The sequence below is a fragment of the Branchiostoma floridae genome, chromosome 17 (genome assembly GCF_000003815.2).
Source record: "Branchiostoma floridae strain S238N-H82 chromosome 17, Bfl_VNyyK, whole genome shotgun sequence".
Taxonomy (NCBI): Eukaryota; Metazoa; Chordata; class Leptocardii; order Amphioxiformes; family Branchiostomatidae; genus Branchiostoma; species Branchiostoma floridae.
The window spans coordinates 10,203,969-10,227,905 of NC_049995.1; the positions used below are offsets into that span (position 1 = coordinate 10,203,969).

Sequence of the window (23,937 nt, forward strand, 5' to 3'; positions counted from 1 at the left end):
GTAGCCTCAAAATCTGTAAGCCATGAAATGAAAAAAAAAATATGCAAAAGGACTACTGTCAAAGAATGCCAAAGTCAAAGTGTTAAGTGTCTTTCCCAAGGACGATGATGATGATGATGAAAATTTTTGATGAAATCTTCCAAACTCTCCAGTGGTTGTTGATGAGAGTCGACCCCACCCTACTCTGGAGGAGGTAGCAGCTATGGAGGAGTTCATCCCTACCCGGTCCATGCACGTGACACTCCTGTCGCTCACGGTGTACGTGTGCGGGGCGGAGAGACCGGACACGCCCGCTTCTGAAGTACAGGAACCCAGGAAAGGGAGGAGGGTCTCCAGACAGGTCAGGGACAGTACATTTTCAACTTCCCAGGGTCTGTGGACAGGTCAGGGGCAGTTCAGTTTTTAAACTGGATAGAATCTCCAGACAGGTCAGAGACAGTACATTCTTAGTCTTGTAGGGTCTCTTGACAGGTCCCAGGATGGTGCATGTTTACTCAATCAAGGTCTACAAACATGTCAGGGATGGCACATTTTTAAACTCACAGGGGAAGGGGCTACCAGAAGTAAGACTATCTAACTGTCACAAGAGTTTATACAATATACTTCTCAACAAAAGTCTAAAGCTTTGAATTAGAACATAACATAATTTGACACTATCTTCAACACTGTCATAATCATAATCAAGACAAACTGAGTATCAAAATCAGCCAATCTAGGATTAACCTTTACTCCAGTTTTTGCTCCAACAGGATTCCAAACAAAAGTTGTTGGAGCCACCCAAACCACCAGAACAAGTTTTCCCCCTCCCCACCATAGTGGTACAGGCCGATAGGATAGACATCCAGAACACTGTACCCATGTACAGGTACAACCTGGTACCCGCTGTCAGCTGTATGGTACAACCCTCGGGCAACCTGCTACATCACTGTTACTCACATATATATGTCAAGGTAAGAACATCTGTTACAACCTACTACATCACTGTTACTCAGTTACAACCTACTACACCACTGTTACACAGTTACAACCTACTACACCACTGTTACACAGTTACAACCTACTACATTACTGTTACACAGTTACAACCTACTACATTACTGTTATACAGTTACAACCTGCTACACCACTGTTACACAGTTACAACCTACTACACCACTGTTACACAGTTACAACCTACTACACCACTGTTACACAGTTACAACCTACTACACCACTGTTACACAGTTACAACCTACTACACCACTGTTACACAGTTACAACCTACTACATTACTGTTACACAGTTACAACCTGCTACACCACTGTTACACAGTTACAACCTGCTGCAGCACTGTTACTCACATATATATGTCAAGATAAGTTACAACCTGCTACATCACTGTTACTCACATATATATGTCAAGGTAAGTTACAACCTACTACACCACTGTTACACAGTTACAACCTGCTACACCACTGTTACACAGTTACAACCTACTACACCACTGTTACACAGTTACAACCTACTACACCACTGTTACACACTGTCAGTTACAACCTACTGCACCACTGTTACTCACAAATATATGTCAAGGTAAGTAACAGCACTGTTACACAGTTACAACCTACTACACCACTGTTACACAGTTACAACCTACTACACCACTGTTACACAGTTACACAGTTACAACATACTACATCACTGTTACATATATATGTCAAGGTAAGTTACAACCTACTACACCACTGTTACTCACATATATATATGTCAAGGTAAGGATGTCTGTTACAACCTACTACAGCACTGTTGCTCACACAACTGTTGTAGAAGTGAAACTAGTTCGTTGGTAAAAGTGGCACCAAATGAATCTGGAAGCCATGACTGTAGTTGTCATCTTAGTAAGTGATGCCAGTCTACCACATTAGTGTTACTTTGAAGTGCACAAAGTTTATGCTGTCTGTTTTGAAAATTCAGCCATCTTTTACTTTACCCAACTTATTTTTTTGCCCTCTTGCATCAAATTTGGAGTCTGCTGAGAGTGTCATCAATAAAATTACTTGCTGTGGCCCAAGATGAAAATAAGGGCCTAAGTTAAAAATTATACTAAATTCATATACTATTGTTTTCTGCAGGTATTTGGATTTCAAGTTGGCTTGACCACAATGGATCCGTCCAATCCATCCCCTGCACCCCTGACAGTACTGGCCCCTTGCAGTACTGCTGTGTACTACAAGACACTTCTGTTGCCCATGTACTGGTAAGAAACAGTTTCCAATACATTTTCTTAATACACAAATAATAAGTACTTTGTGATATGTCTTTGTACTTAAGGTGTGACATTTCCATTCTTCAAAATCAATTTAGAATTCTTTGATTTAAGTTTCATATCGTGCCTGGATGGTTGCTTGACAAGTCATAATGTCGTACTTTGTATGGAAAGTTGTTAATAATTGAATATTTTGAAATATCCACTTTTGTATGACCCAGGTTATGTACTAGTACTTCTATGATCTCTGTGCAGGAGAGACCCCTTGCAGTCTCAGACAGAAGTGCTCCTAGAGCTGCCAGGTGTTGTCTGCACCCTGACCCAGCCACAGCTGCAGCTGCTGCACCTGATACAGCTGAGCTGGACCGGCCACGTGGGAGGATTCCACAGGACGAGTCTGGTGGAAGATGTCTTCAACCCGTCAGGTGTGTCTTGTTTGCTGTTTGTTGTTTGTTTGTTTGTGTTTTGTCACCTCCATGTATGGAAGTATTAATTTTAGCATGTCTGTGTTATTTCTATATATTAAACATCTTCACCACAGAGTGACAGGAAATAAAGGGCTAAAGGTCTAAAGGGCTACAGGAGTGACAGGAAGTATAGTTCAGAGTTGGCAATATTACTGATTTATATCAAACTTTGTGTGACAACTGACAAACATTCCAGGACATGGGGTCAATGGAAGAGCCTAATAATTCACAGGGGGTATTGTTTTTTTGCAGTAACTGTAACAAAGTTAAATTTTCCATATGCTAGGCACATTTACTTTAGAGAGATATGGAGTGGCCATTGAACACATGTATTATCATAATGTTAATCAAAACCTTAGTTGCGTAATTTATGAACTGGAATCAAATAAGATATTTGAGAAACACTAAACATTGTAATGAGGTATGAAATCTTTGAACAAAGGACAAAGAATAACAGTTCGCAAGCTCAACATAATGAAAGGTATTCATTTTTTTTTTCAGCTAAAGCGTTCCCTGCCGGCCAGCCTATGATTGAGGTATCCCTGAGTGGTCTGGAGTGGAAGTATGTGGAAACCCTCAGTCTCAGGGCAGTGTCAGGGACTGTGGGAGGGCTGAAGGTCTCAGTTCATTCTATTGGTAGGTTTGAATCCCTGTGGTAGAAAAGTCACTCTCTCATTGGTCAAACCAGTAATTGCCATGATCCCATTGGCTGAACTGCTAATTGTGATGGACAGTCTGGGTTAGTCCATTCGGGTCTGAAGATCAATGTCCATTCTGCTGGTAGTTTTGAAACCTTTTGGTGGAATAGCCACTCTCTCATTTGTTGAACAGTTACTGCTAAATGCTATGTTATCATTGGTTACACTGCTGTTTGCCCTGCTGTCATGGGTTGAACTGCAATTTATGATGGACAGTCTGGGTTAGTCCATTCTTGTCTGAAGTTCAATGTCCATTCTGCTGATAGTTTTGAGACCCTCATTGGTTGGACTGCTAATTGTTATGCTACATGTATCAGTGGTTGCAATGCTATTTCACATGCTTCATTGGTTGGACTGCTAATTATTTTGGAGAGTCAGGGTTGGTCTATTCTGGTTGTCAAAAATTATAGGGAATTTAAAGAATGTCCAGATTTTACTGCACTACTTTCCACTCTTGAGAAAAGCAAGGAGTATGAATGTTGTTGTAAATTGTTATCATACAGCAGTTTTTTTAACTTGTTTCATAACTAATGAACTCGTATGAACAGCATTCAGCACCAAGGACAGATATCGGACACTATTCAAAAGACTGCTATAATTGAGTTTGTAAGTTTAGGAACTTTGTATAGAATGCAAATGTTAAATGTTGCCATTATGTTCAGATGCATTTTTCTGTCCTGTCTTTCAGAGAATGGCACAGAAGCTGTCACCCCCATTTTAGCAGGGCCAGTGGACTCTTCCCAAGTCCACAACACAAAGTTCTTCACCATGGTAACAGAGGAGGCCACACCTAGCAACCTGCCCTCTGACCTCATGACTCTCACCTTTCAAATAGGAAAGGATGCCAATATAAAGCCAGGTGATACTAGTAACTTATTACCTTTGCCCAGAAACTTTTTTTTCTACAATTGATGTGTTTGTTTGTTTGTAGACGCTTGAAAAGCTTTTGAAAATCATTATAACAATTGGCCCGGGGGTTGTGGTCCCGAAAATAAAAGTCAAGTTTGATAATGGGTCACCTAGCGGCTTTCCTTTGGTATTGCAACAGAACTTCCGGTTTGGATATCTCATGTTTTGGACAAACTGTCATGATTCTTAAGTGGACAGAGATGTGTTGGTTTGGGTCCATTTCTATCTTGGAAAAGATGTCTTCTAATGTTTCATTCTGTGAGAAAGTTGCCGGCACCAAATCTAACAGAAGAAATTACAACAATAACCACAAGAAAACAATGACTGTAGTGACTTATTGTTTTCGTGTGGTCTTGTTACACTCAACATTACAGCTCAGGACAATGATTGATTAAAAGTCATTATGGTTTAGTCACAATTCGTGCATATAATGGCTCAGTACTGATGGTACTACTGATTAGATGTCTTGTTTGTCACAGTCAGCCAGATTGACAGTGAAGGAAAGATTTACTAGCTTGATAACTGAATTTTTATGTTTGAGATTTTTGAGAGAAGTAGCTGTAAAGTGCCTTTACGAATGGTACGTAACTGACAGATATGGTCTGATATGTAATTGGTTATCTTACTTTTTCAGGCCATAGCCTGGTTCTACTGGACGTCCAGGGCATGTCGTGCTGTTTAGATCCTGTTCTCCTGACCTGGCTAGCGTACAGACCGCACCCCGTGTGGCACAAGGCCAGCAGTCCACACCAGCTGCACAGACAGGCGTCCGTCATCACGTCTGTATCCACCCAGACTGCAACCAGGCAGAGACACTCTTCTCAAGGTACTGTAAATATATTTAAATTCGCGGAGATTTAAGTTCACGGAAGCGGGAAAATGAACTTTTCACGTTGGTTTTGATTTCGTAGTAGCACCTTGTACTGTAGTCTCTTAATGTCATGGAAAAAATGGTCGCGGTGGTTTTAAATTCGCGGTGAAGCAGCCGCCGCAAAACCGCGAACATTAAACCACTGCGGAAGTTTCTGCACTAACACTAGCTTGTTTTTATTGGTTGGTTGGTTTTTGCATAACCAGTAAACCTCTTAAGGCCACAGCAAGTACATTCTATGGATGACGGCCTCTGCAGACTGCAAATTTATAAGAGAGAGAAAATACAACATGTGTAAAAAGACACAAAGATGGCTAGATTTGAAAATAGACACCATTAACATTGCTGGAAGAAATGAAGCGACCAAACATGATCCTACAACCAACATGTCTAAAAGGGGCACAAGTAACAATAGTGTGGTAGACTGGTTGAAGTTAACAGTCATGTATACTCATAGCTTTAACATTTGTGCTACTTTTACTATGATAATCAAACAGGTTTTACGTGTACAACTACAGTCATGCCATTTTTAATATCAAACTAGTACCCCCACTTCAACAACTACAGTCATGGCTACATGTTCCTAAATACTGTAATTTCACATCTACAAGAGTACTATGCATCCTGCTGTCTGCTTCTGAAACAAAGTTACTGTATCATTTTTTTCTTTCAGAATCTACTAAATCGGAGTCCAAACAGCGGTCGCGTACACGTACCAGCAGCCAACCAATCCCCATGGCCCACCTGACGTCGCCACAGGAGCCAGCAAAAGCTGAAGAGAAGAAAGCAGACGGAACTCTGGTCATCAAAAAATGGTTACATGACATGTTTCCTGTCGTCAGGCAACTTCAAGTACAGGTCAGAAAAAATACATTTAACCAGTATTACCAGTAAGATGCCTCCTAGTATAATGTAGTAATTATCCTCTTGTATCCTCTAGTAGTGTCCATATCTCAAGTAGTGTCTGTAATGAAATGTCCTATGTGATGAATGTAATGAAATGTAATGAAATGTAATGAAATGTAATGAAATGTAATGAAATGTAATGAAATGTAATGAAATGTAATGTAATGAAATGTAATGTAATGAAATGAAATGAAATGAAATGTAATAAAACCTAATGTCTGTAATGAAATGTCTGAAATGACTGTACCCCCAATAGCATTGGTTTCTCTAATAGTGTCTGCATCCCAGTGTATCTGTACCCTCTACCATGTCCGTAACCCAGTAGTGTCTGTACCTCACTGTCCGTACTCACTGTGTTGTCCGAATCCCCTGTAGTGTCCATACCCCGAGTGTTGTCCATACACCCAATGTTGTCCTTTCCCCGTATACTGTTATTTTAGGTTTACATGTATTTAAAAATTTCCAGAAAAAATGTTTCTTTTTTGCTACAAATCTGAGTCTTATCACTGTAACACTATTAGAGTTTTGGTATTGAAACTGTACCTACTATTCCTTCCAGGTTGACCTCCAACCTTTGACCTTTTTCTTCCCGACGGACCACATCATCAGCATGCCACCACAGTCTTCCAGCAGTCTTCTCTCCCATCTGCAGATGTATTACACCACAACTGGGCAGCCCCACCCCATGCTGGCTGTGTGCCTGCCTAGAATAAATATCTGCAGTTCCGGGCACAAGCACATGGAGGCACTGCAGGACATACCCTACAGTCCTGATAGGCCATTTTTGGAGACAGGTGCAGTAGAAGGATTTTTTGGCGATGTACACGGAGCATGTGCCTACTACATGTAGTATAGAATATGGAAGTTGCAAGAATTTGAGAAAAAGTTACTGATGGAATTCCTGTCGGATGAATTCTTTGTACACAACCAGTGGGTACTTACATAGCTTCATTTCGATGTAAGTATGTAAGTACCCACTGGTTGTGTACAAAGAATTCTCCTTCATCCTATATTCTACCAACCTGATGAAACTATTTTCGGAATTCCTGTCATTTTCTATGCATGCATAACTTTGACTGCATGATTAGCATCATTCTTTGTTGTAAGTTATTTGAATTTTAAGTCTCAAGAATATTGATCCTTTGTTTTAAGTTGTTAAAAATTTTATGTTTTATCTTGTCAATAATCTTTATAATTATTATTGTTTTTCCATATTTTTTTCAAGATCTTCTTCCATGGAACATAAGCCTTGAAAAGTGCAGCATCTACACAGTACACGACTACCAGGGGGTGTACTACCTACTGGAGCCAACAGCCGTAACTTCAGTGCTGGCCGTTACCTGTTCTGGCAGCCCTCCCTCTGGAGGGTACACATCCTTGGGCATCTGTTTCCACACAGACCTGCAGCCTGTGGCTCTGAACTGTTCCAAACAACAGGTATCTATACAACAAGTAGCTGGTATAATGGAATATACCACACTAATTTCAGGAAGGGGGTGTCAGCCTGTAATGCTGCAATACCTTGAATCACTGCAAGGGGCCCAATTGTCACAGCTCTTTGAGACTTTAATAACTACCCACCTACCAAAATTGATTTTATACAAAATCTTTTGTCTCTGTCTCAGGGGCTTTTAACTTTGACATTTGTTACCAATAATGCATTGCACTATGAATGCACAGTTTGAATCTTGAACTAATAATAATAATGGTAACAGCAAAATTAAATCCCTGTAAAAAAGAATTAATAAAGATTGATCATCTCTGCTTGAGGCATAATTTGTATTAAGAGTTGCTGTATTTGATTTCCATTAACTAGTGTGTTAAATCCTATATCTTGTAAAGTGAAAAAAAAACTTTCTTATACTTGAATGTAAGTTCATCTGTGACAGTAGTTAATATTACTATGACGAACATCCAAGCACCTTTGACCCATTGCTGACATCACACTTTAGGTCTGGATGTGTGACATAGGCTTTGGGTCATTTCAACTTGATAAGGATCAAAGGACTGATCGAAAGCTTGTTGGTAAGTGCTTTATTTTTGCAGGGATATAGAGTTTATAAGTATAAAGTAATCATACGTACCTTTCTTTTACAGGTGCAGTTATTGTCGTCCCTTGCTGAGGTGGGACTTAACGTCCTAGAAGACCTACAGTCCAGAGCTGCCACCACAGGACCCTCCCCTTCTGCCGTGGGCTCCAAACCAACAGAAACAGTCTCTACTGCGCTGTCCAGCCCCAGTCGGTCTCCTACCAAACACTTACAGAGTATCAGTGACTCCAGTGAGCTAGAGGACTTAGGTACACACTCTTCTGTCTCAAGCTCTCTTGACGTACATGTATATCACGAAAATACTCTATAACACCTACATTTCTGTATGCGTATAGCCAGTTTAATTGCCTTTTGACATAACACTGTAGCTTTGCAGGAACGCGATTTGGCAGTAGCCAGTTATATTCAATATTTATATAAGTATTACATGCTTAAAGCATTGTTTAAAACTGTCTGCTACTATTGTCAGTAGTAACATGACTTGTATAATTTATACAATGTACTATACGACATGATGGCAGCGAATTCTATTCTATGACTGTCACAGTTCTTGGCATTTTCTGATGGAATTGCAAAAGAGTTGAACATACCTCTCATAAGTTGTTTATGTACTAACCATAAACAATTCCCAAATATGTTCAATAATGGTAGACAATAAGTGTAGATGTCAATGACAATATGATTATTTTTTTTCGGTCAAAAAGTCTCAAATTTTGCAGCCAAAATGTTACACAATTGTCGTGCAATAAAGTTCTTCATATTGTTTGTTTGTTTCCATGTTGTTTCCAGGCAGTGGGACATCAACTGATGAGACTGTGATTTCTGCCAAGGATGGGGAGGCCAGTCAGGAGTCTAATGTAGGAAAAGTCTCCCTGTGGTTACAATGGGCTCTTCCAAAAGTCAAGGTAACCCTCTATGGACAGGACCATCTCAACATCAAACAAGGTAAAGATATATTGTATAACTTAGTCTATGAGATTAGTTTGTCATTATTACCTAGGATACTTAATTTGATCTAAGTCTCTAAGAATACTGTAGTAGGACAATCAGTCAGGCTGGTGAGTTGTTTGTTTTTATCAATATTATTGATCAGTGCTTAAGTAAACTCGAAGCAAAGGAGGTTAATATAATATAATGTTCCTGGTCAGCACCCGCAATGTCAATATGTTAGCAGACATGTACAGATCAACTTGTAAGTTGTTGTCCGTGTATACGGCTACATTTAAGGATTTATCACAGTTGGATGTTTGGTCCCTTGCATATGTTCCCTTCCCCTCTTATACAACTTGCGGAAACTTCTGACAGGATGTCAATTTATAATCATACAAGAACTATACCTTGCACAATACATTCAGTGAAAATGCCATCTCGAAGTTGCATTAAAAAATAATGACATCGTATTAGGTGACTCCATATATACACTTGGGCTGGAATTTACAAATTTCTTCACTCTAATTCTTGTCCTAGATGTAAAGATCTGTACAGAAGTGGAAGATCTCAGTGCCTCTATTGACGTACAAGAGGTCTATACTAAGGTCAAATGCAAGGTCGGAAGCCTCAATGTCAACCACAAGGTCAAAAAGTAAGTTTTTTATTTTATCAGGAAAATCAGCATTAAAGTCGTTACTTTGGCATCAATGATTCAACATAGCTAGAGTCAAGTTTTTCCCTAAAACTTCTGTTTTTACCTGTCTCTTGAAATCTTGCTAAAAAAAAGTCTATTAAAAGAACAAAGTTAACTAGAATTGATGTGGCTTTAGAACTTTGCTTGATATAGATGTGATATTTCTACAAGACTTAAATTTTGATTCTAGACTAACTTGTAGATTACATATATCAGTGAACTGGCAATGATTACAAATTTTTGAATTTCTTCTCATCATTTCTTCGCATCAGACCACAGTCACATCATTGGGAGCCAGGCCCATTCAATGGTATCGTCCTCTCGTGTTCCGAGAAGCTCTCGAACCTTACCCAGCTGCCAGCATTCCACTCTCGCGAGACCAGAACCAACCCGTTCTTCCCCGAGTTTGCCAAGCTAGCGGAGACCGCCAAGCCTCACGGCTTCCTGAGCATCACTTTTACCCGCGCTCTCACCACGTGCGTGCGGAAGAAAATCGCAAAGCGAGAGCGTGGCGAGAAAGCGCCCAAGGAAAGGACTCGGGAAACCGACACACAGTACATGAACGAAATATGCCTGATGGTCGAGCCTTGTGACGTCATCTTCTGGTGTCCTCTCGTTGCGTCGGCGCTGAATATATTTCACCGCGAGAACGGCAAAACCCAAAAAGAGAAACCCAAAGCCAGCGTCGTAGGCACAAAGTCGACGCATGCTCTTATGATTGCTACCAGCAGTCTACCCTTGCTACACTTCAACTGTAGCAACTTCAGGTTGTTTGTTCCGGTAGACGAGAGTCTGAAAGGTACGCCGCTACAGTCAGACTTGCTGCTGCTTCACGTTAACTCTGTCTCGCTCACCCCGCAAGCCGACAACCCCCTCCCCAGGTTGGTAGTCAGAAAGGACATGTACAGGCGAGCAGTGCATGCTGGGAAGATGCAGACACCAGGGTCTGAGGTGGAGGACAGGCAGTACCAGCTGGATGTGAACGGGCTGGGCCTCTGCTCGGGATTGTGGGAGGAAGTGGTGAGAAGCATGGAACAGGGTAGACAGGTGGAGAGTGAGGAGGAGCTGCTCATATCCCAGAATCCTGCAGTGGAGTGGAACAGAGCTGACAAGTAGGTGTCGTTGCGGAAAAAATGTGTACAGTTGCCATTTTCTGATAAAAGAATCTGACAGAATTTATCGCCAAACTTCACAATACTCTATTTCAATATACAATTGTTGATAAAGGACATTATAGTTGGATTTCAGCAATGGGTCAAAGGTTGTTGGAAGTTGGTATCATCCCCCGTCCCCTTTAATGAAGGCTTATATTGGCAGACCATGGTCTATAACACCATGCATCCCAGGTCAGATTTTCAGCGAGTATGCTGAAAAAGATTAGTGTTTATCTCAAAAGGTCTGGCTTAAAATTTGACCAATAGACTTTGATAATCTGACAATAGACTTTATCTCAAATGGTAGTCTGGCTTCAAACTTTATCATCATGTCAAAATTTGCCTTAAAGTTTGACTTTTTGAATATGGGTTTGCCACAAGGACTTTGGTGAACCGCTGTTTTAAAAATAGTTATTTTGAAGCGGCAAAGTAATATTTAACAAACTTTTACTTAATGTTCCAGACAGCCACACCACCAGGAGCCAGTCCACCTGACTCCCATCGTGATGGACTACGACATGCGAGTTGTTGTGGCTCCTGCTGTCATTGTTTACAGGCATCCAGCACAGGACAGCCATGCTAGACAGGTGGGCCTCACCATATATGGAATATCTCTCAAAAGTAGTGTAGCGTGATGCCTTTACCATGCTGTAACACTTTGACGACTGAGTGACTCGTGGCCAATCAGACCAAACTCAGTTCAAGTATATAAGTTAAAACTCAGAAAGCACAGGATAGAGAATAGAGGAGATATCTCCTGTGTTATCCTACCTTATTTTCCTATTCAGAGGGTTCCTAATGTTTGGTTTGGAGGATTATCTGGAAGCACGATGGTCTAAAAGGCCCTGAAAATCCTACTTGTCAATCAATGTCAATTATCCATTTCACTAATAGCAACAGTAGCTGATTGGTTCACACCTTCGAGGGCGGGAACTAGAAATGTTTTGGTCGCACCTAGACTAGCAGAATTTTTCTTGCAAACTTCCCCTTTCAAATGCACGCCTGTCTCCGCCCCAATTGTTCTCAATAAACATTTGCACAATAAACAATACCCATCTTTCAAACCGGTCATTCCCACGATGTCGCGTCTTACTGACACAGCCCACTCAGTCCCTTCTTTGCTACAGTTTCGTCAATTCTGCCAAGAATATTTATAAAATACCGAAACTAAGGTCATGCAAGGAAATATCAGTTTCCGACATTCCCCGGGACCTTCACCGCGCAGTCGCCGGGGACGCGCGGAACCCGTCGCCATTTCCGTTCTTCCCTACGTACATTATATCTGCGCTAGACACACACAAAATTAACCGACAGAGTACGGATAGATTTGATTCAATAATGTATTCTTTCTAGTAACTCCTTACACCCATGTATTTCTATAATGAACTACAGTTCGCGATTCAATACGGGCGTTATAATTAACAGACTCTGCAAAAGCCGCTGTTTGATGTATCGGCTTGTGTTTTTGGTAACATTCTGCCAGTTCTGGCGTCCTTGATAGGAAAATTGAAATAAAAAAATCCACATCTCTGTAAATGTAAAAATTTTTAATGCAACTTGTAATAAAGCACACAATGTAAAGCACACAATGTAAATCAAAGTCTGGGGAAGAAAGGGGATTATTTGACGGGGAAGCTGGATTAGACCGATCGGCCCTCCAGTTTGTTTACAAACCGACGCCATGTTTGAATCAATGTGCTGAATGTATTCGGCTTTTAATACGCGGTAAACTTCTGGAGTCCTTTAGCTTAAAATTGGTACATAACCGGAAAAGATTTGAATTTTACTAAAACACGCAGAAGTAAATCAATTTAGTTGGTGAAGGAGGGGTTAAAGAGAGTGTTGTTGTATGACAGCAGACCGGGATCCTTTGTTTTATATACAACCGACGCCATTTTCCCGTTTGTCACATTGTTCTTGAAAGTTTGTCACATTATCTTTACCGGCATTCCGATTTCTAATCACAAGAGGTACAGCCAAGACGTATGTTATTCAAGCATCTTTCAACGTTTCTATCTGTTCAAATTCTCCAGGCCCGTGAAGCGGTCGATTATGTTTCAATTCCTCGGGCGACACAAAATTTTCGTGAAATTTTGTGAGAGTCTCCTAACGATCAGAGGTTAGCCGGAAGATTGCATAATGCCCTACGACTGTACAAGTGGACGATGGTGCCCATATACTAGTACAAGTTAAGAAACTTGAAAACTACTGTAACAGCAGTTTCTGAATCTCGTTTCCAAGGATTGGATAAGAAATTTCCTGCCGAACTCGCTCAGTTAAAAATCGCGGGCAATTATCTGGCTTGGGGTGCTCAGCGAATACAATACAAGTATTTCTCACTAATTTGCATCTTGTATATCTTGTCTGCTTTGATTGAGGCCGACACAGCTCATTTTAAGTCCCAAACAAACCCGAACAGCCATGTGCCCTGTCTGAATTAAGCACAAGCTTCATATTTTGGCCTCATCATCATCATCGGTCGACGTGATCAAATGTAAACATGTTCGCACATGTTCGCACACGACGGGGTGATACCGCCCCTTTCGGGGTGACATACCCTTTCGCTGGCTAATTACAAGACGGGGATGCGCCAGGTCTCCCGTCCGGGTGAATGATGTAAATCACCGTGTGGCTGATACGGTATGGAGGTTCGCCAGGCCTCCAACCGGGTGATTTGAAGTGAATCACCAACTCCGGACAGAAGGGTTTGCTCCAACCACACCGCACAATCGCACGTGTGGGGGTTCTTTAACGTGCATGGGATGTGACTCTCCCCATACACGGGACCTCCATTTAACGTCCTATCCGAGGGACGACTCATTTTTCACTTGAGTAAAGTGAGGAAAGTCGTGTAAAATGCCTTGGCCTATATCTTTTGATCTTCGTGGGATTTTTCGGCGAAAACAACATGGGCTTGGAGAGCGAAACTTCGCCGCCATTTTGATGACGTCGTCTGTTCGCTCCAATCAGGCTCACGGGAAATACGGAAGGAAAATGTGAGGAAATGTGGCCCAAAAGTTGGAAAATAATCTTTAATTTCACAGACATCGGCGGAAAAGGATTGTAACTAAAAAATTATCGCTATGAAGATTGACTACAACTTCAACAAATGTTAAGTGCGTAAATTAGAAAAATATCCCTTGAGGAAAATTTGCAAAGTTCAAAGTTCGGTCACCTATAGTAACCTTTCTTACGTTCGTCTGATTTGATAGGGTATTTTGAACGCAGTGTATAAGTGTCACTTTTATACTTGTATGAATTTGAAAATTCAACATATCCTCTCTTTAAGTGACTTTTGCTGTTTCTTGACATGACCACCAAACATGCGTTATTTTGAGAAATATTTAGCAATGTGTATCAGTCTGTAGACATGGGATATAGAACTTTATTGCTCGACATTTGTACATGGTACAAAGTATGGCAACGACTGTTACACAAAGTACAAAATAGGTGTAGAGAAATGAATACAGGGCGGCCGCCGGCACCCCGCGGCGCCTTGGGCGGGGCAAATTCCCCTGACAACGCGGACAAAAGCATAGCAACCGGACCACCGTGAAGGTTCAATTAGAGAGTGTGATTCCAATTAGCCTCTCTTGTGTTTAATGGTATTACCAATCACTCCTGGGAGGAGGGCATACTGTATTTAGCAGACAGTAGGCTGGCATGTCCTTGCGTTTTCTGTGGGTAGAGTTGTTGGTCACAGATATTAGCCATGATTCCATTGAGTTTTGTTTTGTGTATCTTTTAGTCATACATTGGAATCACAATAGAAAGTGTTCCAGTACAGTATGCGTGTACTGTATGACAGGGCTTTGCATTTTGCAAGCATTTAGAATGTCAAACAGTCTCAGATGCCTTCATCTTTTACACATGTCATCCATGATGCAACTTGCTGTACATGCTCAGTTCAGTCAAACCTGTATTAGCGGCCACCTGTTTTAGTCACTTGATCAGCATTTTCTCTGTAGTGGCCACCTGTCTATGGTGGCCACATTTGTCCAGTCTTTTAAGTGGCCGCTATAGACAGGTTTGACTGTATATACCTTTAACAAGCCTATTGCTGTTCCTTATACAGCCAGTGATAGTGTGCGGACACTCCTTGGAGGTGAACGTGACCTCTGACCTGGACTTCTACATCAGCACGGAGCAGGTGCAGCTCATGCACCACTTGATTGACAGGAACCTGTCGGCCATGTTGGGAGGGGCGGGGCAGGAGGGGCCCAAGAGCCACAGCAACAGTGACGAGTCAAGCAGAGGTGCGGGGGCCGGCCCCAGACCACCTGCATCATCAGAAGACAGTGGCATCGGTAGGTAGTATTGAGGATACTAAGGTCAATGTTGATTTTGTGCCCCTGATGTGTGTCCTTGGTACTGCAGCAGAACTTCCAGTCTTAGTATTTTAGGACCTGGACATAGTATGGTTTTGATTTTACAATGGCAGACAGCTTTCAATATAAGGAAGTGGTGTATAGGTTTTCAATTGCAGGGGTATTTTTGGAAAAATCTTTCAAGAAGGATAACTGAACAAAAAAAAACAACAGATAACCATAATCGGTATTTGGTCTGCAGGTAGCTCAGATAAGTTGTCCACATCTAAATGCAATTTATCAAAATCATACTTTATTACTGAGTAATTTGTACAATTCCAGTGTTTTAATTTTATTTGAATATATTATTAAAACATAATTGTAATTTGAAATCATTTTCATGCATTTTCATTATTTTGATTTTCAGGCAGCGACAGTACCTTGATTCCCATCTCAGCCACTATAGAGAGACAGTCTGCAGAACTACACCCCAGTCTTCTCGAAAAGCAGACCAAAACTGTGGAACGTTCAACAGAGATCATGCCTATGGACATCCTCCTCACTGCAGGCAAAATTTCCTTAATGCTCTACTCCAGTTCCTTAAAGAAAGAGGACTCGCCTTCAAATCGAAATTCGCAACCAATAAGAATGGTTTCACCTTTTCTACCAATGGGCCTTTCTGCCATCTTCCCATCATCCTTTGTGCAAGAGAGCATGGTGGGAAAGAGGGTGTTGAAGCCATTTGTGCACGCAGTGTTCTCACAGCCGTCGACAATCATCAACGTCCAATCAGCAAGCCAGAAGCTGGAAGTGTCGTGCTATGATGTCAGTCTGAAAGGAGTGCCGATGGATTTAACTATCACAGGTATGAATAGTTACCTATTCTTTCTGCGCAGTGATTGACTCATCCATATGAAGCTATGGGGTGGTGCCTGGAGTCGCGCGAAGATGTGATACATATAACATTCCCCAGACTGAGTGGGTGGGTGGGTGGGCGGGCGAAAAAGAAAAACTGCGCTCCATCGTGCCTACCTCTTTTCCCTTGTCCCACTCCTTCTATCCCATGTTCACGTCTTCGACGGATTCCAGGCTGTGCGGATGAGTCCGTCAAACTGCATGTGAATAGTCTATCCTGCCTTTATATGGGATTGGGTCTTCGCCTAATATAGGCATCGCCAATCACAGCGCAGGAAAGATAGTTACCTATTCTTTCTGCGCAGTGATTGACTCATCCATATGAAGCTATGGGGTGGTGCCTTCCGTCGCGCCTCTTCTTTTTAGTATCATTACCTGAGTTGCGTGGCATCCAAGCTTCTTGGTGCGTGTCTGGGTTCTAGGAGACCAACCGCTGACTCCACGCTAATAGGGAACGCGTGCGGTGTATACTCAAGGACGACAGTGGACGCATAGTCAGCATACTCAACATAGTCTATTGACAACTTCTTATGGAACCGTTCCATGATGGTAAACAACCAGCACCACACAGTGCGTGACGTAACCACTAGCGGACTCTACCACTTATATGGGTGGTGGTCCAGACCTACCATAACAATCACTATACAATATTGGCGCTACTATTCTTCCTTCTTACATATGCATACCTCCTACTATTCCTAATCTCATCCTAACTTTCCTTCACTCCATCGTTCATAAATATCCATACCTCCTACTATCCCCAATCTCATCTTAACCTTCCTTGACTCTATCGTTCTCTCCCACTCTCATCCTTACTTCTCCCACTCTCATCCGCCAAGTTCTTCACACCATCATTCTCTATTCCTTTCTACCCCAACCTCCATTCATTATTCTTTTATTCGTGTCCTGCTTATGGGAAGTGAATCAACTACAATAAAACTAATATGCAGTCTAATACTTTTTATTTCTTGCATCGCCGGCGGTCCTCTTCTAAAAACTACTAGAAGTGTCCTCTGTCAGATGTTGCAAACTCCAAATATACTTCCAACCCCATAAATAGAATAGACACGGTACGAAACAATGGTCTATTATCGCAGCAGATGTAACTTTCGTATAACGGCTCTCTCCAAATTCGACGTACACAAATGGCCCAGACATATTGCAAGAATAAATACCCAATATAATCCCATTTCTCCCTATCAGAACTCGGGTATAAACAAAAAAAATGTCGACATTCGGTTTCAAATATTTGTTTCAACTGCCGTTTAGCAAACCAAGCTACGTCACATACATTGGGATAATTGTATCTAAACAAAAAATCTGTATTGAAGTGTTAGAGTCCTCCTCACTACTGTTCTAGCTTTTCACTGGTAACAACCTCTCTGGAAAATCCACTAACCCTTGAATTGATACATACTTGACGAAACCAGTTTTGGCCAATGCCGTTTTGCGCTGGGTAGCCAACCCTATATTACTAGGTCTAGGTTGGAAAGCATATGTGATAAATTAAAGACATTCTATTTTATGTGCAGCAAAACCTTCATGTCTTCTATAAATAAGCCTTAACCCTGTGTGTGCCAATAAAGGCTGACAGTTAGAAAGTAAGCAGTGACCTTTTAATACTGGCTATATTAACCTGAAACTTTTATAGCGTCATCTTTGGACTCATTACAGCTAAACATGTCAGATCTACCTACGAAACAAAATTAGACTTCGGCCTAAATGTTTCGATAAAACGACAAAATAACTGCTGCCTTTTAACTTTCGTGCCTCGTCAAGTTATCAACAAATTACTACCCAAGATACACGAACCTGTATTTATCCATGGCACTTTATATTAAACATGCTCCTTTTCAAATTACTTATAAACCATAAGCGCTGGAACGTACTACCAAGTAAAGAAAATGGAGACAGACGAAAACAGCAAACCGATTTAATAACTAGTTGTTTCTCAACATTACAACGAAAAACATGTCACTTCCTGGACAACTTCTGACGTTGATGTGTTCTAATCAAAAACAAGCAAATACAATGGTCATCCCTACAGTGAACTCTAAGACAGTATAGATGTTCTTTTTTTTTTACGAAGAAAGCGTTTAACAGACGCCCTCTAACATATTCTGTTACTTTAAGGCAAAATGGAAGTTCAGGTCACAATTCGAACGTACGAGAGACTAAAAAATTCTGGGGCTGTTGTCTCTCTGTTTCTGAATTTTAAGTCTGGTTTTAAACTTCTTGATCCCTTTGCTTGGCCACCATCCCTGCCTGTACGCCGTCCTCCCATATGGTTTGCTGCATGTACTTCTCAGCTGGCTGGTGGGTCTAAGTTGCTGAACTTGAGGTGGTATTTTCAGACGTCCTCGCATCACACCCACGCGCGTTGTACTGAATGCTTCCTGTAACATATTTATCATATTGCATGTCCTTCGGGATGAAGGTATCTTTTCTCTTGAAAACCTATACCACCTAACGAATACGTCGTTGGTTACGAATGTTCTACGACAATGTTGCTCTGTGTCTTGTACTTCAAAGAAAACGTACGTGTACCAAGAATCATAGCGATACAATAGCGTGTTGAAAAACGAACGAATGATACTCGTAATTAGTTCAAACTCCTTGCAGTTATACGTATATAAGTGCCAACTTTTAATCTTGTGCTGTCCGTCCTAAAACTATCCACGACGTACTATTCTCTACATTGCACACCGTAATCTTCACAATTGTCGGCCTCGACTTCAGTGCTTCTGTAGATATTTTCTCAATCGCGTTAAAAACTGCTTGCCGTTCTCGTTATCAACACGGGGTCCATCAACAATCTGCAATGCCACAAATCTCACCAAAGTATCGGACAGTCTCGGTATGTACCATCACGAAGTTAACCAAAACCTGTCGTAGTCAGCCAGCCAAACTGTACTATTCTCATTTCCTACATGTGGCTGCCCTGTCGCACGACCAACTATATCAGCCCAGAGTTGTCCCTCGACTTGTCAAGTAACAAACCGAACGAAAACCAAGTCCTGTTATCAGCCTGAAGCTATCCAATAACTAATAGTACGGCTCCATAGCACACAAAAATTGTCCTTCAGTCTTAAACTCCACCTGTGGTTGTCCCACAACTTGTCGCATAACAAACAAAATAAAAAAAAACTGTCCGCCAGCCATGTTACCTACCTAGGCTTGTCTAAACAACCTATCGTGCGACCAACCACTAACACCTGGGTAACAAATTTGTAACAACGTATCGTGCGATAACAGAAAACTGTCTAACAGTCTCTTTACTTCTCTAGTCCAAAAAACTTTCCAACAATCTTGCTGCTTACCTGGGGTTACTCAACAATCTGTCGTACAACAACACACAAGACTATCTAACAGCCTTTTTAATTCTCTGAGGTTGTCTAACAACCTGTCACACGACAACAACAAACAAAAAATGTCCAACAGTTTTGCTGCTTACCTGGGGTTGCTAAACAATCTATCGTACGACAACCCACAAAACTGTCTAACAGCCTTTTTACTTCTCTGGGGTTGTCTAACAACCTGTCGCACGACAACAACAAACAAAAAATGTCCAACAGTCTTGTTGGCTTCCTGGAGTTGCTCAACAATCTGTCGTACGACAGCACAGCGTCACAAAACTGTCGAGCAGCCTTTTTACTTCTCTGGGGTTGTCTAACCAACCTGTCGCACGACAACAACAAACAAAACTGTCCAACAGTCTTGTTACCTACCCGGGGTTGTCCAACAACCTGTCATACGACAACAGCAAACAAAAAAAACTGTCGTACACTGTTGTTACTCTACCTGGCGTTGTCTCACTGCTTGTCGCACGACAACAAACAAAACTGTCCAACAGTCCTGTTACCTGCCTGGTGCTGTCCCACAGCCTGTCGCACGACAACAAACCAAACTGTCCAACAGTCTTGTTACTTGCCTGGTGCTGTCCCACAGCCTGTCGTACATCAACAAACAAAACTGTCCAACAGTCCTGTTACCTGCCTGGTGCTGTCCCACAGCCTGTCGAACGACAACAAACCAAACTGTCCAACAGTCTTGTTACTTGCCTGGTGCTGTCCCACAGCCTGTCGTACATCAACAAACAAAACTGTCCAACAGTCCTGTTACCTGCCTGGTGCTGTCCCACAGCCTGTCGCACGACAACAAACCAAACTGTCCAACAGTCTTGTTACTTGCCTGGTGCTGTCCCACAGCCTGTCGTACATCAACCAACCAAACTGTCCAACAGTCTTGTTACCTGGTTGGTGCTGTCCCACAGCCTGTCGCACGACAACAAACCAAACTGTTCAACAGCCTTGTTACCTGCCTGGTGCTGTCCCACAGCCTATCGTACATCAACGAACCAAACTGTCCAACAGTCCTGTTACTTGCCTGGTGCTGTCCCACAGCTTGTCGTACATCAACGAACCAAACTGCCCAACAGTTCTGTTACTTGCCTGGTGTTGTCCCACAACCTGTCGTACATCAACAAACAAACTGTCCGACAGTCCTGTTACTTGCCTGGTGCCGTCCCACAGCCTGTCGTACATCAACAAACAAAACTGTCCAACAGTCTTGTTACCTGCCTGGTGCTGTCCCACAGCCTGTCGTACATCAACAAACAAAACTGTCCAACAGTCCTGTTACTTGCCTGGTGCTGTCCCACAGCCTATCGTATACATCAACAAACCAAACTGTCCAACAGTCCTGTTACTTGCCTGGTGCCGTCCCACAGCCTGTCGTACATCAACAAATCAAACTGTCCAACAGTCTTGTTACTTGCCTGGTGTTGTCCCACAACCTGTCGTACATCAACAAACAAAACTGTCCAACAGTCATGACAACTACAAACAAAACTGTCCAACAGTCTTCGTTATTTACCTGGGGTTGTCCAACAACCTGTCGCATGACAACTACAAACAAAACTGTCCAACAGTCTTGTTACTTACCTGGGGTTGTCCAACAACCTGTCGCATGACAACAACAACAAAACTTTCCAGCAGTCTTGTTATCTCTCTGGGGTTGTTTACAACATGTCGTACGACAACAGCAAACAAAAACTGTCCAACAGTTCAATTGTCCAACAAACTATTGCATGACACCAACCAGACAAAAAACTGCAAACACTTTTTTTTTTTTACCTAGGGTTGTCCAAGAACCTGTCAAGCGAGAAACCCAACAAAAAGCAAATCGGCTCATAAACAAAAATCAAATCACCTGAAATCTCGCTACAAACTCGAGGTTGTCTGCCGACCTGACGAGCAACAAGATAACAACCTCTAGCTGAGATATAGGACACACCTTAGGAAAACTGCCGCAGTGGTTGACAGCTATCCGAGCGTCTTGAGGCCTGGTCCCTCAGCTTTTCGGGTTGCTGAATGCTGGCTGGTCCACAAAATGCAATGCCCAGAATCGCCGAACCTAACTTCAAAATTAAACAAAACAAATATACAGAAAAAAACAAAGGAAAATACGTAAAATAAGGCAATACGTTCGACTCCTTCCACAACAACAACAACAAACGTGATAGGCAGACAAAAAACTATACCAAATACTGTCTAAAGCCTTTCAAACAACGTAACTCACCCATAGAGCTACCAGTGATAAGTTGAAGCCTCCGACTCTTTCTTGATAAAAAAGGTCGGGCTCTGCTCCGAGCGTGCGGAAACTGGAATAACGTTGCACCGCTTCATAAAGGCTCCTATGGCGAAAAGACGGGGTAAACGGCAGCCCTAGCGGTGGCTCAGCTGTATCAACATACCTAACTCAAATGAGACAACACAAAATTAATTATACCAAGCCTATTTTACCAAATAGAATCACTCACACCTGCGCACGCGAAATATGTGCGATGCGCAAACATATGCAAATTACGAGTCGCTAAACGAAATGAACGACAGAATAGTTGCTGACCAACAAAACACACCATAATCATACAAAAGGGGAAAACAGGAAAATAAAATCATGAAGGAACAAGAAAGAAAACAGCCGAGGGATCCAATAGAAAAAACAGCCAACGTAGGAAGACAAATCAAAATGGAAAATTCCACAAGACGCCAAAAATGGCGGCGAGCTCAAAACCTTGCGTACCTGCTTGGCTTGTAAATCCTACGCCCGTAGGAAACTACTCTATCTTCTCTGTTGTCGGCAATTTTCCCTACCCGTTCCCAGAAGGTCGTAGATATCGCAGACTTGTCCTGGTGAGTCTCACTGTCAAAAACAGTGTTACTGGTGCTCTGCTATGGAACGTCCGGCTCATTCACAAGGCTGCTGCGTCAGTCATGCTGGGGTCGGCCGTGCCGGCGGTGTGACTTGCCTTCTCCGTCGACGTCCTTTCAGACAGTACTGCATATACCTGTGATGTCTAACAAACGCCCAAAATAAGCGTCTATTCTCGCAGAGAGGCATGCTTTCTTCCATAACCCATACACAATGCCCGGCACGCCAGTGTCTGCGAGAAGAACGGACCTCAGCATGACAAAGAGCGATACACGTGCAAAACGCAGACAACTCACATTCGTCCCTACGCAGCAACAACTTCTCGCAGTTTCACAAAGCAAAATAAAATACGAAATCTTCATGACACTAAAAGGGCAATCTTCGAATTCTATACTCCCTGTAAACGCAAACGAGGTAAATACTCGGTCTCTCTTCTACACCCCGAAAACCTGCTGGCGGTCTTTCTGTGGATCTTCTGTGTTTCCGTAGCCATGGCGTCGATGAACCGGCTGTGGGGAGGAGTCCGTCAAACTGCATGTGAATAGTCTATCCTGCCTTTATATGGGATTGGGTCTTCGCCTAATATAGGCATCGCCAATCACAGCGCAGGAAAGATAGTTATTTTACATTACATTGGTACTTCAGGGGCACTGGCAGGAAGTTAAGTCAAAGGTCCCAAAATGTGTTATCAAAGGTTATCTTATTTCCTATCCTCATTTTCCTGTTATGTGCAAATACTGTAAATGCAGAAATTTTCGCGGTGGATTAATGTTCGCGGTTTTTGCGGCGGCCGCTTCACCGCGAATTTAAAACCACCACGAACATTTTTCAATAGCAGTAAGAGATTACAGTGCATGGTGCTACCGCGAAATTAAATCCACCGCGAAAAGTCAATTTTCCCGCTACCGCGAAATTAAATCTCCGCGAACTTAAATGCATTTACAGTATGTTGCCTCATGGATTTAACTATCACAGGTATAGATAGTTATTTTACATTACATTTGGCACTTCAGGTGTACTGGCAGGAAGTTAGGTCAAAGGTCCCAAAATGTGTTGTCAAAGGTCATCTTGTTTCCTATCCTCATTTTCCTGTTATGTGCAATGTTGCCTCATGGAAGCCAGTGTGAAAATGCATTTTATTACTTAATAGACAAAATCAGCAAGAAATTCACAGCATCGATAAGAAAGGTAGGAAATCTACTGAAACTTTAAATCTATTATTATTTCTTGTTTCTTCTTTATTTTCTGTAAGATTCTGCCAAGCTGCTGCCGGAAGCGAGTGATTTCAGTGTCCCCTGGGTCCAGACTGCGATGGGTGAGCCTGACCCCAGAAGTGGGGTACCTCCTGCTGTCTACACCTTCACTGTCACGGACTTCCTTTCAGACCAAGGTATGTAGTACCCAGGGCTCTAGCCAGCGTCCGTTTTTCCGTCAATTGACGGAAATTTGCCGTGTCTGACGGAAAAATTTTAAAAGAAAAATTTCCGTCAACCTTGACGGACAAAAATCCTTGGTGGAAGCTACAGGCGGCTTGGGGATGCCGTCCACGGCTGTAAAAGCCACATACTGTTTGTTTT

The 23,937-nt window shown here is 42.1% G+C and overlaps 1 protein-coding gene and 1 long non-coding RNA gene across 9 annotated transcripts in view; one reads left to right on the forward strand and one right to left on the reverse strand.

The window, feature by feature from the left end:
- LOC118404116 (vacuolar protein sorting-associated protein 13B-like) overlaps positions 1-23,937 on the forward strand; it is a 56,725-nt gene that overhangs the window by 6,464 nt on the left and 26,324 nt on the right. For all 6 annotated transcript variants that reach the window (XR_004829748.1, XM_035803105.1, XM_035803104.1 and 3 more), the window contains exons 8-25: positions 153-340; positions 750-950; positions 2,112-2,236; positions 2,501-2,670; positions 3,214-3,348; positions 4,099-4,269; positions 4,954-5,145; positions 5,864-6,048; positions 6,656-6,890; positions 7,322-7,533; positions 8,194-8,395; positions 8,937-9,092; positions 9,615-9,729; positions 10,044-10,883; positions 11,389-11,512; positions 15,001-15,232; positions 15,660-16,097; positions 23,613-23,750. Coding sequence is in view for 5 of the 6 variants with exons in the window: in XM_035803105.1 (XP_035658998.1) it covers positions 153-340; positions 750-950; positions 2,112-2,236; positions 2,501-2,670; positions 3,214-3,348; positions 4,099-4,269; positions 4,954-5,145; positions 5,864-6,048; positions 6,656-6,890; positions 7,322-7,533; positions 8,194-8,395; positions 8,937-9,092; positions 9,615-9,729; positions 10,044-10,883; positions 11,389-11,512; positions 15,001-15,232; positions 15,660-16,097; positions 23,613-23,750 (4,059 nt within the window). In the remaining variant the exon portion in view is untranslated. The remainder of the gene's footprint in view (positions 1-152; positions 341-749; positions 951-2,111; positions 2,237-2,500; positions 2,671-3,213; positions 3,349-4,098; positions 4,270-4,953; positions 5,146-5,863; positions 6,049-6,655; positions 6,891-7,321; positions 7,534-8,193; positions 8,396-8,936; positions 9,093-9,614; positions 9,730-10,043; positions 10,884-11,388; positions 11,513-15,000; positions 15,233-15,659; positions 16,098-23,612; positions 23,751-23,937) is intronic.
- Positions 17,093-22,878, reverse strand: LOC118404130. 3 transcript variants are annotated; one of them, XR_004829750.1, is made up of 3 exons: positions 21,728-22,878; positions 21,443-21,566; positions 17,093-18,543 (listed from the first exon to the last, which is right to left on the reverse strand). It is a non-coding gene; the product is annotated as an uncharacterized LOC118404130 (long non-coding RNA). The 3 variants fall into 3 exon arrangements; XR_004829751.1 differs by lacking the exon at positions 17,093-18,543 and having other exon boundaries at positions 21,296-21,562; XR_004829749.1 differs by lacking the exon at positions 17,093-18,543 and having other exon boundaries at positions 21,296-21,566.